The sequence below is a fragment of the Ictidomys tridecemlineatus genome, chromosome 11, assembly GCF_052094955.1.
Source record: "Ictidomys tridecemlineatus isolate mIctTri1 chromosome 11, mIctTri1.hap1, whole genome shotgun sequence".
Lineage (NCBI taxonomy): Eukaryota > Metazoa > Chordata > Mammalia > Rodentia > Sciuridae > Ictidomys > Ictidomys tridecemlineatus.
In genome coordinates this window covers 54,988,204-55,003,031 of record NC_135487.1, presented here as the reverse complement: position 1 = coordinate 55,003,031, position 14,828 = coordinate 54,988,204, and the positions used below count along the sequence as shown (strand labels likewise).

Sequence of the window (14,828 nt, the reverse complement as noted above, 5' to 3'; positions counted from 1 at the left end):
GTGACTTCCATTTCTCATGTCATGCTACCAAGCAACCTCTAAGGGAAAAAAATGTTTCAGGTTTGAACTTCAGGTATGATCAAGTCTCAATTTAATCTCTGTTCAGCCATATAATAGCTATATATGTCAGTGACCATCTTGAGCTCATTTCCATAAAGTTAAAAATGGCAACATGTCAAATCAGGATTAAATGGGGTAATATATGTAAAACACTTAAACTGGTGCCTGCCACCCAGTTGTTGTTCAAAACTAATAATATGCTTCTGTTTCAACCCCAATAATATTTTGGTGTAACCTAATATATAGTTACTTGTGGCTTACTATACAATCACTTTAACTCTCATATTTTATTTTATAAATTTAGCAAATGCAAATGTGCACTCAATGTTTTAATACCTGGGGTTACAAAGACAGTGAAAAAGAAATAATCTCCTGGAGTGTATTTATCAAGTTTAGAAAATGCATTTGCTTACCAGCTCACTGAATTCATTATTGCCCAAGTCAAGTCTTTCCAACTGGGCCAGTTTGTGCATTGACCTATAACAGATAGAGAAAAATACTGTTGTGAGGCAGCATATGACACATTATTCTGAAAAACATTCCAGCCATTCTTTTGTCAGATTTACCTAGTTGTATAGTACATAAAAATGCAGTATTCTTCAACCAGATATAAGTTGCAAATATACAGAATGTATGCAAAATTCCAGCTGAAAACTTTTAGCAGTTTATCACGATCTACAGCATTAGTTCCCAAATGCCCACTGTATGATTTAAGTGCAGGGATGACACTTAATAAAAGCCTGGGAAGTTTGTTAAATATCTATGCCAGCAGGAAGTATATGGTGGGGACCCAATGTCTATGTTTTTTTAAGAATCACCAAAATTTGAAGAACTAATGGATGAACTCAATCTTAGCAAAGCATCATAAAACAAACTCTACAATGTGACACAATTTTATCATCAGTCTTGTCACTTTCAATTCTTTTAAGTGAGTTTCCATTGCAGACAAATTGTATGTGTTGGCTCCTAAAAATATTGACTTCATGCTGCAACAGCTCTGAATAATTATAAAACGTTGGGCAAGAGTTTGTGTCAAAGGTTGGGATCCTTGGCATACTCCTCCATATTCATTCTTCATTTCTCAAACCAATCTCAAGTAAAAATACAACATAAAAAAGAGGGCATTTTCCTGAAAGATTTTATCTCCTCAAGCACCCAGAAAGCTGTCATAAGTCCTACCTATACAGAAACGCATGAAGCAGCATAGAATCAAATACTCGAAATTTTAATTTCTTAGTTTTTAAAGTGGATGAACATTAAGTGAAATACTACTGCAATCCAATCACTGTCAGGCACTCAGAAGTGCTAAATATGTGTGACTTGTTTCTTCACTTGGCAACTCTTACTTGGAGATTATGTCCAACTGGGGTATAGCAGTGAACAAATGGGTAAAAATTCCTGCCCTAAGGACTTTATATCTGGTAGGAGAAGAATGTCAGTAAACAAAATAATTAAGTAAACTATAATATTACATTAGGTGGTTATAAGTACTTTAAAAAAAACAAGTGGAAGATATGAATAGGGAGAATTCATATGGGATTTTATTTTTAATAGGGTAATCAGGTAAGGCTTTATCAAGATGATGAAATTTGAGTCAAGGCTTAAAGGAAATGAAGAAGCATGCTAATAGGAAAATTCTAAAGCAGAGACATGCTGCTTTCTAGAAGGTATCCTAGAGACCAGTTTGACTGAACAAGAGTAGGCAAGGGAGAATAAGGAGATGATGTACTGGGGAGTTGGATTATGCAGTTTTTTAAAAACTTGAAATATTTGCTTTTATTTTTGTACTGTAGACATTTATAATAGAGAAAATTAATCACATTTTAAATGTGAAAACATTTTGAAAAATCATTAGCATGTAACACTTCTATTTAGATCATGCAGTTTTGAAGTTCATTCCTGAGATTTGGCTTTGATTCTGAATAAGATGGAGAGTCACTCAAAGGTTTGGATGAAAGAAGTGATTTGTTTTAAAAGGATATTTGTAATTGCAGGCTTGTAAATAGACTGAGGAAAACCAAAGTAGAAACAGAATCAAATAAGAGGTTAATGTAGTAAGCCAACTGAAAGGTGATGGTGAGTTGAGCCAGGGTGGTCGCAGTGGACATGCTGAGAAGTGGTTGGATTCTGGATATGGGTAAGATTGGAGCCATGTTGCTGATGGATTGACCATGTGAATTGACATAAAGAAGGGTCAAGGTGATTAAAAGCATGTCATGGTTGAACAACTGTAAGAATGGAGATGCAATTGACTGATGGAGATCAGGTGAACTCAGGTTGTGACTACTTGAGGTTGGAGGTTCAGTTTTGAAAATTTAAATTAGAAATTTCTGTTGTGCAGTCAGTTAGAGATGTCAAACAAGTCTGCAGTTCAGGGAGGAGTCCAGAAGAGATAGATAAATTGATCTTGGTAGCACATGGATGGCAATATAAAGTCTTGAAAATATGAGATCACCAAGGTAATGAGTGTAGATGGGAAGATGATAGGTTTAAGAGGACACGAGGATTTGTCAACAAAGAAGACTGAGAAGAAACTGGGGTCATAGAACAAGTATTAGAAGAGTGTGAAGTCTTTGAAGCCAAATAATGAAAACACTTGGAAGTGGATGAAGTAACAAAAAATGACAAGTTTCTGATGGATGAGAGAACTGACCACCTGACTGAACATGGAGATTAGTATAGATTTTGAGATCAGTTTTCCAAGTGTAAATCTTTTACTATTTTTTTTCTATTTCACATGCCTTTACCTATTAATCTCTCAATATTACATATTTGATAGTATAAATATGATGATTTTTAAATTACTTTGCAATGTCTAAGGCATTGTTCCTATTATGAAGAGGCTAATAAGGCTCTTAGGTTGCTAGGAACACTAGGAGAGGTACATTTTCTGCCTTATGGGAGAAGGAAATAGTAGGCTTTAATGAGGCTTCATATTGGAGTAGTTGATCAAGTTCCACGGGAGTCAGGAGACATGGTCATTTCAGGGTAAAATATCATTGAAGGACTTGAAAGAGATGATGGCCCATCCAAAAAAACTATGGGCTGGTAAATATAATAAGAAATAAAAATCAGCAAGAAATAATCAGAAAGTAGTAAGAAATAAAAAAAGAGATGTCAGCAAAGGCCAGATCATGAGGTCATTTTATATGTCAAGCCAAAGAGTTTGAGTTTTACTTTGAAGGAAATAAAAGCCTTTAATATTCAGGTAGGGAAGAGGTATCCTATTTGTGTTTCAGAAAGCTCACTTTGGCATCTTGGAATGATGTGGGAAATGTCAGAGGATGTATGAGCAATGAGGCCATATAAGTTCATGTGGGAGAAAACTGAAACGGGAAATAGGCAATGTAAAAATGGTTAACATGCTAACAGATATGAGAGATACTTTGGAGAAAGACATGACTTGAGTCATTATGATGACTAAATGTAGGACATTAAAAAGAGGAAGAGCCAGGTGCAGTGGCACATGCCTGTAATTCCAGAGACTTGGGTTGCTGAGGAAGGAGGATTACAAGTTCAAAGTCAGCCTCAGCAACTAAGCGAGACCCTGTCTTTAAATAAATAAAATTTAAAAAAGGGTTGGGGATATGGTTCAGTGATTGAGCACCCTTGCATTCAAACTCTGGTACAAAAAAAAAGAGGAAGATATTAAAGATAGTTTCTAGATTGAGTAGCAGTATGGGAATATTGGAATGGAATACATTTAATGTGGAGACTGGTTGGATGCAATGAATTATATTTTAAATATTATATTTAATATAATATGAAACACTTATTATGGAACAGTGAAGGGGGAAGGGTAAAAGTCTTGAATGAAAATAAAGTTTTGAGAAATAAAAAGGTGACCCTTCTTATCTGTGGTCTTTTTTTTAATCTCACAGTTTTCTTTCTTTTCCATGATTTACTTGGAATTCACCACACATTTTCTTGAAATGTTGGTTTTTCATAAATACATGCCTCTTTTCTCCATCCAGACCTTAAAATATGTTTTGGGATGCCTAGAAGGGCTTGGTGGGACCACCAGCAGTACAAAGAAGGCTGTGAAATCTTGCCCTACTTTGTAAGTTAAGCATCTGCTTCACCTCTTACCAAATCAACACCAATGAACAGGTGCTTCTGATTAATGGGATTATGTGACACCTGGGTCTCATGAAGAGATCCTTAGATTTTTTTTCTGATTCTGGGAATACTGTGGAGTGGCAGATTCTCTCAAACTTTTCTCTGGAAATATATGCGCAACAAACAAAAACAATGGGCACCAAAATCTTGGGAGCCACGGTGTTCAAGGGGTCACATTGGCATGTGAGTGACAAATTGTCACAGGAGCAGTAAAGTCACTTTGTTTGACTTACCCAAGTATTCTTAGGCAACAAGTATTCTAGTGAGAACACCAATGATCTAAAGACAAGCCCTTCCACAATTTTCTGAATTTAATCTTGTTGTCCAAGGAGAACATAATATCAAGCTGAGAATAGATTTTTGTTACCAGCCTTTGTGATTGAAGACCAAGACAAAATTAATTTTATTAAGTTAAGAAAGGAATGGTTCCTCAGTTTATACGCAAAGGACTTAAAATCAGCATACTACAGTGACACAGCCACATCAATGTTTAGAGCAGCTCAATTTACAATAGCTAAACTATGGAACCAATCTAGATGCCCTACAACAGATGAATGGATAAAGAAAATGTGGTATATATACACAATAGAATATTACTTAGCCTTAAATAAAAGTGAAATTATGGCATTTGAAATGGATGGAACTAGAGAACATCATGCTAAGTGAAATAAATCAATCCCAAAAAACCAAAGGCTGAATGTTTTCTCTGATAAGTAGATGCTGATCCATAGTGGGGGTGGGGGATAGAGAAGAATGAAGGAACTTTGGATTGTGTAGAGGGGATTGAGGGAAGGGGTGGGGATATGGGGTTGGGAAGGATGGTAGAATGAAGTAGACATTATTACCCTATACACATGTATGATTACATTACTGGAGTGACTCTGCACCATGTACAGCCAGAGGGATGAGAAATTGTGCTCCATTTGTGTACAAGGTGTCAAAAGGCACTCTACTGTCATGTACAACTAATTAGAACAAATAAAAAAAAGAGTGGTATCTTGTACCTGAGTGTCTTGAAGCAAATTTTATTAGTTATAGAATTTGTTTTTTTTCCTAGTATAAATATTATTGATGTCTTAAATTATCTCTTGTATGATAGAAATTTCCAGACCCCAACTAAAATTTGTCAATATTTATTTTCCAAAACAGGACCAGACCCAAATATGTCACTTCTGTTTTTATAAATAAAGCTTTATTGGAACATAGCCATCTCTATTTGTTAACATAGAATCTATGGCTGCTTTTGTACTATAATAACAGAATTGGTTGAGACAGACTGTGTGAACCAAAAGCCTGAAACATTTCCTATCTCTGAGGGCCAGGTATCACTCAAATTGAAAATTCCTCTCTAAATGTGGTCTGATGAAGACAGTGTATTAAAGAAACAATTATTTATTAGGCTTCTATTGGTATAGTTTAAATTTGATTTCTTCTACAGGGAGAAGAGGTAGCCTCTATGCTACCTGTAAGCCTTTTTATTTTCTTATCCTTGTGTTGGGCTATTGTCTTTGAAAAATTTGGTTCAAAACATCATCCATGGAAACTATATTTTAAATCTATGACACAGATTCTTACCATCTTTACAATTTGCTTGTTCCGGGGCCCCAGGGCAGAAGGAGAGTGTAGTGGCAGATTTCCCATGAAGTTTTCTCAATTGTTTCTTGAAGCTTAAATTATTATATTAAAATATCTTTTATTCTATTTTATATTTATTTCATTTTGCTTGTATAATCCTCACTTACATCAAGTTTTAATTGCTATTACAAGTTTCATTCTATCATTATATTCTATACTCTTGTTTTTTTTTTTTCTTCTGGTGCTGAGAATTAAACCCAAGACCTCGCCCATGCTACGCAAGCATCCTGTTACTAAGCTAAATCTCCAATACCATATTCTCCCATTTCTGAAGTTGTCTTTCCAAAACCATTAATTATATCTTTAAGATTATTAGATTCTTATTTGTTTTTAAAAGTATTCCATTCAATAATATTTCTATATTTTGCATTTTTAAAACTGTTTTCACTTACACACAAGATTTTTAGATCTTAGATAGTCCATAGCCTGTTGGTTCTCTTGTTCATGTGCTAGTTACTAACTATAATCATCCTGTCAGATTGTCCCTGAATTTTCCTTTTAGATGGACTTAGGCAATAAGTGTATAATTTTATAAGAATACAAACAAGTGAGAATGTCAGGGAGAATAAAATAGAACCATGGTATTTTATGTTAGTACTGTTCTTTGTTAGTATTCATTCATTTACCTAGTTTGTGTTTCTTTATGGCAGGCAGTGTGTGGGCACTGGAGTAACAAAGATTTCTGAGATGCAGAGTTTTTCAATATTGGCATTATTGACATTTTGAGCTAGCTAATTCTTTGCTATAGGGGGGTGCCATATATGCTGTAGGATGTTCAGCACATCATACACAACCTCTACTGTAAAGGGCTTATTTTCTAAATGGGCATTACCTTTAAATGAACAATTACTTCATGGGGTGATAAGTGTTAGGATAAGAGTATGTATATATTGCCATAGGAACTCAGAAGAGGAAACAACTCACAATTCAGTTATTAGGAAAAATTTCAAGAAGAGGTAACATTTTTGCTGGGTTTTGGAGAATCATATATTTGTGCACTTGCAAAGAAATAATGAAAATACAAAAAGAGTATATGTGCAGTTGATATATAATATTTTTTTCTGATACTGCAATTTAAGGTAATAATATATGTAATGTAGATATCTTCAAAGGAAGGGAAAGATTTTGGTTCAAAGAGAAAAAAAACTAAAAATTCCCATTTGTGTTTGTAATGTCCAACATTTAAGGCTAGAAAGGAAACTTCTGAAATGTAGTGCTTCTCAACCTTGGCATGATTGACACTTAGGTAAGGGTCTGTTGTAGAGGACTATCTTTTGCATTGTAGGGTGTACAGCAGCATGTAGGTCCTCTACTCTCTAGATATTAGTGGCACCCCACAGCTGTAACAACAAATGCCTCCAGACACTGTGTAATGTCCGCTCCCATTATGCATTTGTGGAGAGCGAGCATCTTATCTCCATTTTTCTACCTCGGTACTCTCCTAAGTCATTGAGTTCCCACAAGGCATGTCCATAAGCTGGTCAAGCCAGCCTACTTCATTCATAGATCACACTCAGCTCTACTCCTTTTTCATTTAAAGTAAGCACATGCAGATCTGGAACCTTTCTCTCTGTCCTCATGGGAAGCCCACTTGGCCTGATTTCACTTCACAAATGCTTGACTTTGAAGACATGAGTGCCATTATAGGTCAGGGAGCAAATATTAGAACTTGGTCACAAGTTCAAGGCATATTCTCCATTACTACTGTTGACAATTTGATTTTTATCTGTCTGTATTAATTACCTTGTTGATTATTTAGATTCATTTATATGGTCATTTAATTATCTTAAGGGAGAAGTCCTTTTTTTTCTTCCATTATAATTGGTGTATTATATTAATATATAATGGTGGGATTTTCTGGTTACATATTTGTTCATGCACATGATATAATTAGAATTATCCCCCAGTATTTCCTCTTTCTCTCCATTCCTACTTCTCCCTGGGCCCTTTTCTCTATTTTACTGACATCCCTTCAATTTCTATGAGCTGATGATCTTTCTTTTCCTTTTCCCTCTCTAGCTTCCATGTATGAGGAAAAGCATAGGAACCTTGACTCTCTAAGTCCGGCTTATTTTACTTAACATAAGGCCCTCAAGATCCACCCATTTTCCCAAATTTTCTTTGGACATTCATTCATTCATGGACATGTAGGCTCGTCCCATAATATGATTGTTGTGAATTGTGATGCTGTAAACATGGGTATGGTATGCATGTGTGATTAAAGTATGCTAATTTTAGTTGTTTAGCACAAATACCAAGAAGTGATAAACCAGGATCATATTCTGGTTCCAATTCTAGTCTTCTGAAAAGCCTTAAGAAGTTCCAGTGACACATATTATGTTAAATGATATTTACCAACCATGTGATAGTACTGAATGATGGATAATGAATATATGTAATTATATGACTATATGTAATAATATATAATATTTAACAATATGTAGTTATACATGTAATGATTTTGGAAATGTGTAAAATTACTGATTGTTGCTTTAATAATTACTGTTTCTCTGGCCTGTGATGTTATTCCTGTAAATCCATAGCCAGTTCCTTTCCTTATCTCAGCTCATTAATCCTCCTCAGATTAATCATTCTCCCACCATTCTAAATGATGCATCCTCCCTTCATTCACTTTTTATATATTACCTGGTTTTATTTTCTCTTAACACTTACCACTGGAAATTGTTTTTTATTTTTTATTTACTTGTTCACTAATTGTTTTCCTCCATCTGCTAAATTTAAACTCCACAAGAGCAAGTAACTTGCCAATTTTTTTTTATAGCACAAATGCCTCCTAAATCAAGTCTGCTAAATGAAGGTATTCAAACAGGTACAAATCAGTGATGCTTTACGAGTGAGAAGTTTAAATTCCAGAAATATTTACAAAGATGAACTACTCAATTTCTATTGAGCATCTAAAATTAATTAGCATTTGTTAAAGAGATGTCCTGATAGCCTGTTTTAACAAGTACTGTAATGAACATACATCAGTGAACTTATGGTAGAATATGAATGATAGATAATGGCAGATAAAACTGAAGTTCATCAGTCCCTGGATACCTAAAATTTGTATTTATTTCCAATAATAGGTTTGAAAAATTTCAGCTCAACAGGTATATTGAGTGAAATCATTAAGCAAATTTTTTTCACTTCTCTGGATATCTGAAATACAGCAACACAATTGTATGTGAAAAGTAGCTAAGTCCAAGCATTCTGGATTCAGACTATCCAGAATCTGATATTCCTGAATCCAATCAAGAATGTGGGTCCAAAATCCTAATTCCACAATTTACCACCTATTTGACTTTGAATAAGCTAAATAATATCTTTGCCCTGGTTTCCCCAGCTGTAATGAGTATGATAATAAGAATCCCTATGTCATAGAGTTATTCCAATGAGGAAAATTTGAGGTAAGTGAGCACATGGTAAGTGCTCTATAAAAGTTAGCTGTTAAAATATTTTGGGAAATCTGTCAGAGATCTAATTCAGAAATTGTCTAGGTTACTGTTTCCTAAAGTTTTCCCAAGGATTCATACGTGTTGCATGAGTTTTAAAAAATCTTAGATGGCCAGCAAAGCTTGTTGTAAAAATAAAGTTAGATGTCTTATTGGCAGGACTTTTCAGATAAAATCTACAAATAAATCTTTTCAAATGAATAAAATAAATAAATCTTTTCAAATAAAATCTACAAATGTTTATTGTGATACTCTAACAGAGCTTAGGCTATCTGGTGTTTTTGTGATGAAAGAACATTTTGTTTTCTTTCCTGCAGGACATTTCTTAGAGTAAGAACATGCTTTGTTAGAAGTTTTTGTAGGTATTTGGGTCACATGATGAAACTGCATTCTTGTCCATCTCAGTCCAGGAGATTAGAGACCTATATGCTCCCTGAAAACACACGCCCATGTATATGTAAGTATGCTATTTTGGATATTCAACTTTGATTAGGTTATCCTGGTTTGTCTGCTCAACATTCTGACTTGTTCAGCTCTGCACCTGAGCTCCCAATGTTCACTTCAGGTTCTTACATTCATGATTGGTTTGGGCTTTGGTTCCCTGAAAGGCCATGTGGTTTTGTCATTTGGTTTATGCACTTCGACCTTAGTAAAGGGAAATAATCACTTCTTACTGGAGAATTGGTGACTTATTCAATGTCATATAAAAAATCAGTGACAGGGCTAACCCAGGATTTTCATCTCTTTTCCATCAATGAGCAGGCATCTGAATCTGGCCTGCTTTGTTTATGTTGGCTGTTATTTAAACAAATATTTTAATGAAAAGTATGTGTTCTATGATACACTATTGTCTATGTTAGAAGTTAGGAAATATTTTCTGTAAAAGGCCAGGTAAGAAATGGTTCAGACTCCACAGTCCATTGAGGCTGCTCAATTGTGCCATACTAGTGCAAAAGATGATATGTTAACAAATGACATGACTGTATTCCAATAAAGCTTAATTTATAAAAATGGGCATACAGATTTTGATGAGAAGCTGTAGTGTCCCAACCCCTAATCTACACCAGTTTTTGAAATCTTATATCTGGATGATGTATAGGTGTAGGCTATAAGCCCCGCCACTAAGAATATTGAAGTTTTCAAACCCGTGATCAAATATATGACAAATAAATTAAGGACTAAGAATATTTATTATTATTGTTTGAAGTCTTCCATTTATTAGAGTACATGTTACTAGCATCCAGAGATACTTGCTTTCAATGCAGTCATTCTGGTTGTATTTATTAAAATTAAGTACTTATCATGTTATTTCTTTATAGCATTTATCCAATTGCAAACATTCTGGGTGATGGAAAATAATGCAGTATATCTTGATGCATCTGTCACTTTCATAAAATTGTACAATCTATGATTTTCTTTATATCAGATTCAGAGGTTTTATCTATTCAAATGTACAATTACCTCTGAAGCCACATACGGTCGTCAGGACTATTAAATTCCCAGTGCAGTAACTTGGGTTTGCTGACTTGCAGGATTCTGTAAATTTTTGGCATAGGCTTATGCATTTCTGCTTTTAACTTGTCTTTCAAATATGCTCAGACACTTTCTCCAATTAAGGGATGTTCATGGCACAAGGACAGGAAAACTTTTAAATTTCTCTTTTAGTGAAACCTAGGAAAAGAATTTTTTTTTTTTTTTTTTTACACTTTGCTTAGTCTGTACCATGTGTAGTGGACATCTGTATTTTGTAATTTAGGCCTGCCAATTTTCTCCCCTTGTTAATAATTTGTCTCTTTAAATAAACCCCATATTTTAAGTATTATTTTTAACAGCATAGGTGCTAATGAGTAGAAAGCCCAGGAATTGACATACTTCAAAGATGCAACTATTGGCATACCTTATTATGAAGACATGTAATATACTATAACAAATCATGAATAAAAATAAATTTAGTTTTTAAAAAATATTTTTTAGTTGTAGATGGACACAATACCTTTATCTTATTTATTTATCTTTATATGGTGCTGAGGATTGAACCCAGGGCCTCAAATGTTCTAGGTAAGTACTCAACCACTGAACTACAACCCCAGCCCCTAAATTTAGTTTTTGATAGTGAATAAAATGTAATTTTCTTAATCAAATGTTTTATGTAAATTTTTTCTCCTGATTATTACTACATCTTGAAGAAATGTCACAATTATGATTTTTATGTATTCGTCATTATTTTAATTCAACTTTCCCCTGAGAAAAACATATGAGCTTCTGGTATCCTCCCAGAAGATATGTGACAAATTAAAACACTAACTATTTTATTGAAGAATATTGTGAAGAACTAATTTTTCAGACAAGTTTGTTAATCCTTATCTCTTAAGATATTCCTCTGTGGAGTATTTAAATTATTTGAACAAATATTTGAAATACAAAATTTGCATCAAGTTGTCACATATTTTGAACATTTCCTTAGCTTTTTTTTTCATTTAAATATTCATTATTTTGAAAGTTTAGACTAATTTTGTGATGTCTTATTGGAAAAGTTTTCTTTCCTTTAATTTCACATATCAAGTTTAATGCACAATATGAGGAAAAAAGAGATTTCTGTAAAAAGAAACTCACAAGTGACCACTCAAGAATACTTCCAATTTATTTGGTAAGGTATACTTGTTGAATAAAATAGAAAGATTAAATTGTCAAATTGTACTTTAAAAACAGCAACGCTTTATATGACAAATTCTGCACTACTTCTTTTAATAAAGCATCTAATTAAATTGCCGATACTGTCTCTAAAGTCTTCTTGGGTTTATAAACAGAACTAATTATTCATTTATTCTGTGCTTGAATTTTACCACTGACCAAAAATTATTAATTCATGAAAATACACTAAAGATGTAATGATATCTGAAAGGACTGTAGAGCTCTTTGTGGGGGAAAAGATGGCATGTAATCAGGAAATTTGGCAATTATCTCTGTGGAGGTCTACACTGCAGGAAATAGAGTGCCTAACTTGCTCTCTGTAGCAGTCCAATCAAAAGGTTATGAGAAACATAATCAACTATGAATATGCTCATTGTGACTAGAACATACGGCAATCTACATTATAGGCCCATGAAAAGATTTTGAAAGCTACTGAAAAAAATACTTAAGCAGAATTTGTGTCTCTTTTAGGACTTGATAGATAACAGGGAAAGGGATAACAAGAACAACAAGAAATTCCTTTCCGAAGGGACTCCTTTAATACACACATGTGTATGTGCATGCATGCACACCCACACAAATGGGTGTATTAGGATTATTGTTTCCTGACTGTACACCATAGAGAAATGTAAAACTTGTTATATTGAATATTCTGAATATTAATATTAGTGTACTCTTTTATAGATTTGACCTTACACTGATGATACCATAATTATAATGAATAATATAGACAAAATCTGTGATTAACATCTCAGAGAATTTGAACTTGAGAGGATAAAGGCCTTTGGAAATAATGTTCCAAGGGAGGCATGGTGGTCTTTCCCCCTTCCCTGCCAACAGAACCTATTTGCCTCGGACTGGAAATGCCAGATCTTCACTGGCCAGATAGCCTTTGTAACTGGGAAATGCACACGTGACTCAGTTCTGGGCACTGTGACAGGAAGAGGAATCTTCTGGGGGAGAGTCTGAGAAAGATCTTCTCTCCCTGATTTCAGAAACATAAAAAAAAAAAATATTCCCCCCGCTCTTCCCCTTTCTTCCGTTTTTTTTTTTTTTTTTTTTTTTTTTGGTGTATGGATGAGAACATGATGTCTGGAGTTGTGGCAGACACTGCAACCACAAGGTAACAAGTCCAAGGATGACAGCTAATGTTCTGGGGATAGTGGTACAGAAATAGAAAAAGCCCAAGGTTTTCAGCTTAAATTTCAACTTAAATCATTAAATGATTAAGCTACTGAACTGACTTTGGTATTGTTTTCCTTGAAACTTTGTTGTGGTAAAAAATATCCGTATTATTATAACCTGCTAATACCTACTATGGCTCAGAATTATGTTATTTATAGTCAAAAACATGTCTCCTTCCCCACCCTTTTTAAATGGAGTGTGCTGGGTGTATCTATGATTCTGTTCAGATGACTGCAGAACCTTGAAACGCTGTTGCTGCTGCTGATGCAGAACATACTGGTCTTTTTATAAAAATAAATAAATAAATGTGTGTGTGTGTGTGTGTGGAAACTTTAGCTGTGCTGTCAACTTTGGAAAAGTATCCCAGTTTACCGTGTTGAGTTGGCATTGTACAGATATTAATAGCCATATTGGTCTAGAAACATTAAACTTATTTTTTTTCCGTTTGTACAGGGGTAACACACTGTATTAAATATGTAAGGTCTTATCTACGTGGGTTTAATTACAAAAACTAATGAAGTATTCTCTCAATAATAATAAAAAAAAACATGTCTCCTGATACATTTGCAATTAGTACCTGTAAGAGTGTCACATTGTTGGAGACAGAGCTAAAACAAAACAGTTCACTGAACAGAGGTCCTTAAAGGTGATATAACACACATTAAAAACAAGCAAAACCCTCCTTTATATTTTGAATTTTAGTACATATTAAACAATAAATAATTTAAACATTTTTATTGTTGATTAGAAAAAAATTGATAATATAAAAATCAAATACATAGGGAGAGTTTAACTAAATTAACAAATAAATAAATAACTTACTACTGAAGTACAAAAATGTTTTGGAGATCATGGAAAACAGTATATGAAATAATTTAAAAATAACTAGAAAATATATAGCAATGAATTTATATTTTTCATGTTGAAGTTAAAGTTAGGTTAAAAAATAAAAAGCTTTTCCACAAATCATTTAGAATTCAGAGTGATGTTTGCTTTTCCTTCCCACATTTGACTTTCCTAGTTTCTTATTTTGATAATCTCACTTTCATAAAGTATTCTGTGGATTTTTGTGGTTTTTTTCCTAACATTGTATCTTTCTGTTTTTCAAAAGTCATGTTTATACACATGGCTGCTTTCTTTTGCTTTTTATTACTTCATAGTTTCAGAAATAATGATGTTAATAATTTTTGATCCATACTGTTTTCTATTTGTTATATCTTCAAAGAAAATTATTTCAATTATTTTTCTCTAAGTTGTTTTTCCTTAAAATGAAATTTGTATCAGATGCAATTAGTATTTTCAGCTCAACACCATTAGTCTTATGTCAAGGAAGATATCCCTTAGAGTCTTCCTTTGCCCTTTGAGTGTTAAAACTTTTATTACTGGTATGCTTGTTAATAGTATCTATTGATACATTGGAATTAGATTTTATCTAATAATTGTAATGATGTGTGCTTTAAGCAGCATAAGATAATTTATAATGGCAATTTATACAAACTTACACAAATTTTAGACAATTACACAAATTTTAGACAATTATACACATATTAGACAATTTATATAAATTTTAATTAGAAAAATTTTCAAATTGCCTTAATCAGGACTAATTTTTTCCTATGAATATAATGTAGCAAAAAATATCACACTAAAATGATTATAACAATCAAAACTTAGAAGTTGTGA

At 33.5% G+C, this 14,828-nt stretch overlaps 1 protein-coding gene across 9 annotated transcripts in view; it reads right to left on the bottom strand.

Annotated features, from left to right (window-relative positions):
- Positions 1-14,828, bottom strand: part of Lrrc7 (leucine rich repeat containing 7) — a 516,598-nt gene that overhangs the window by 188,952 nt on the left and 312,818 nt on the right. For all 9 annotated transcript variants that reach the window (XM_021731075.3, XM_040288837.2, XM_021731076.3 and 6 more), the window contains one exon: positions 474-537. In XM_021731075.3, coding sequence (XP_021586750.2) covers positions 474-537 — 64 coding nt within the window. The remainder of the gene's footprint in view (positions 1-473; positions 538-14,828) is intronic.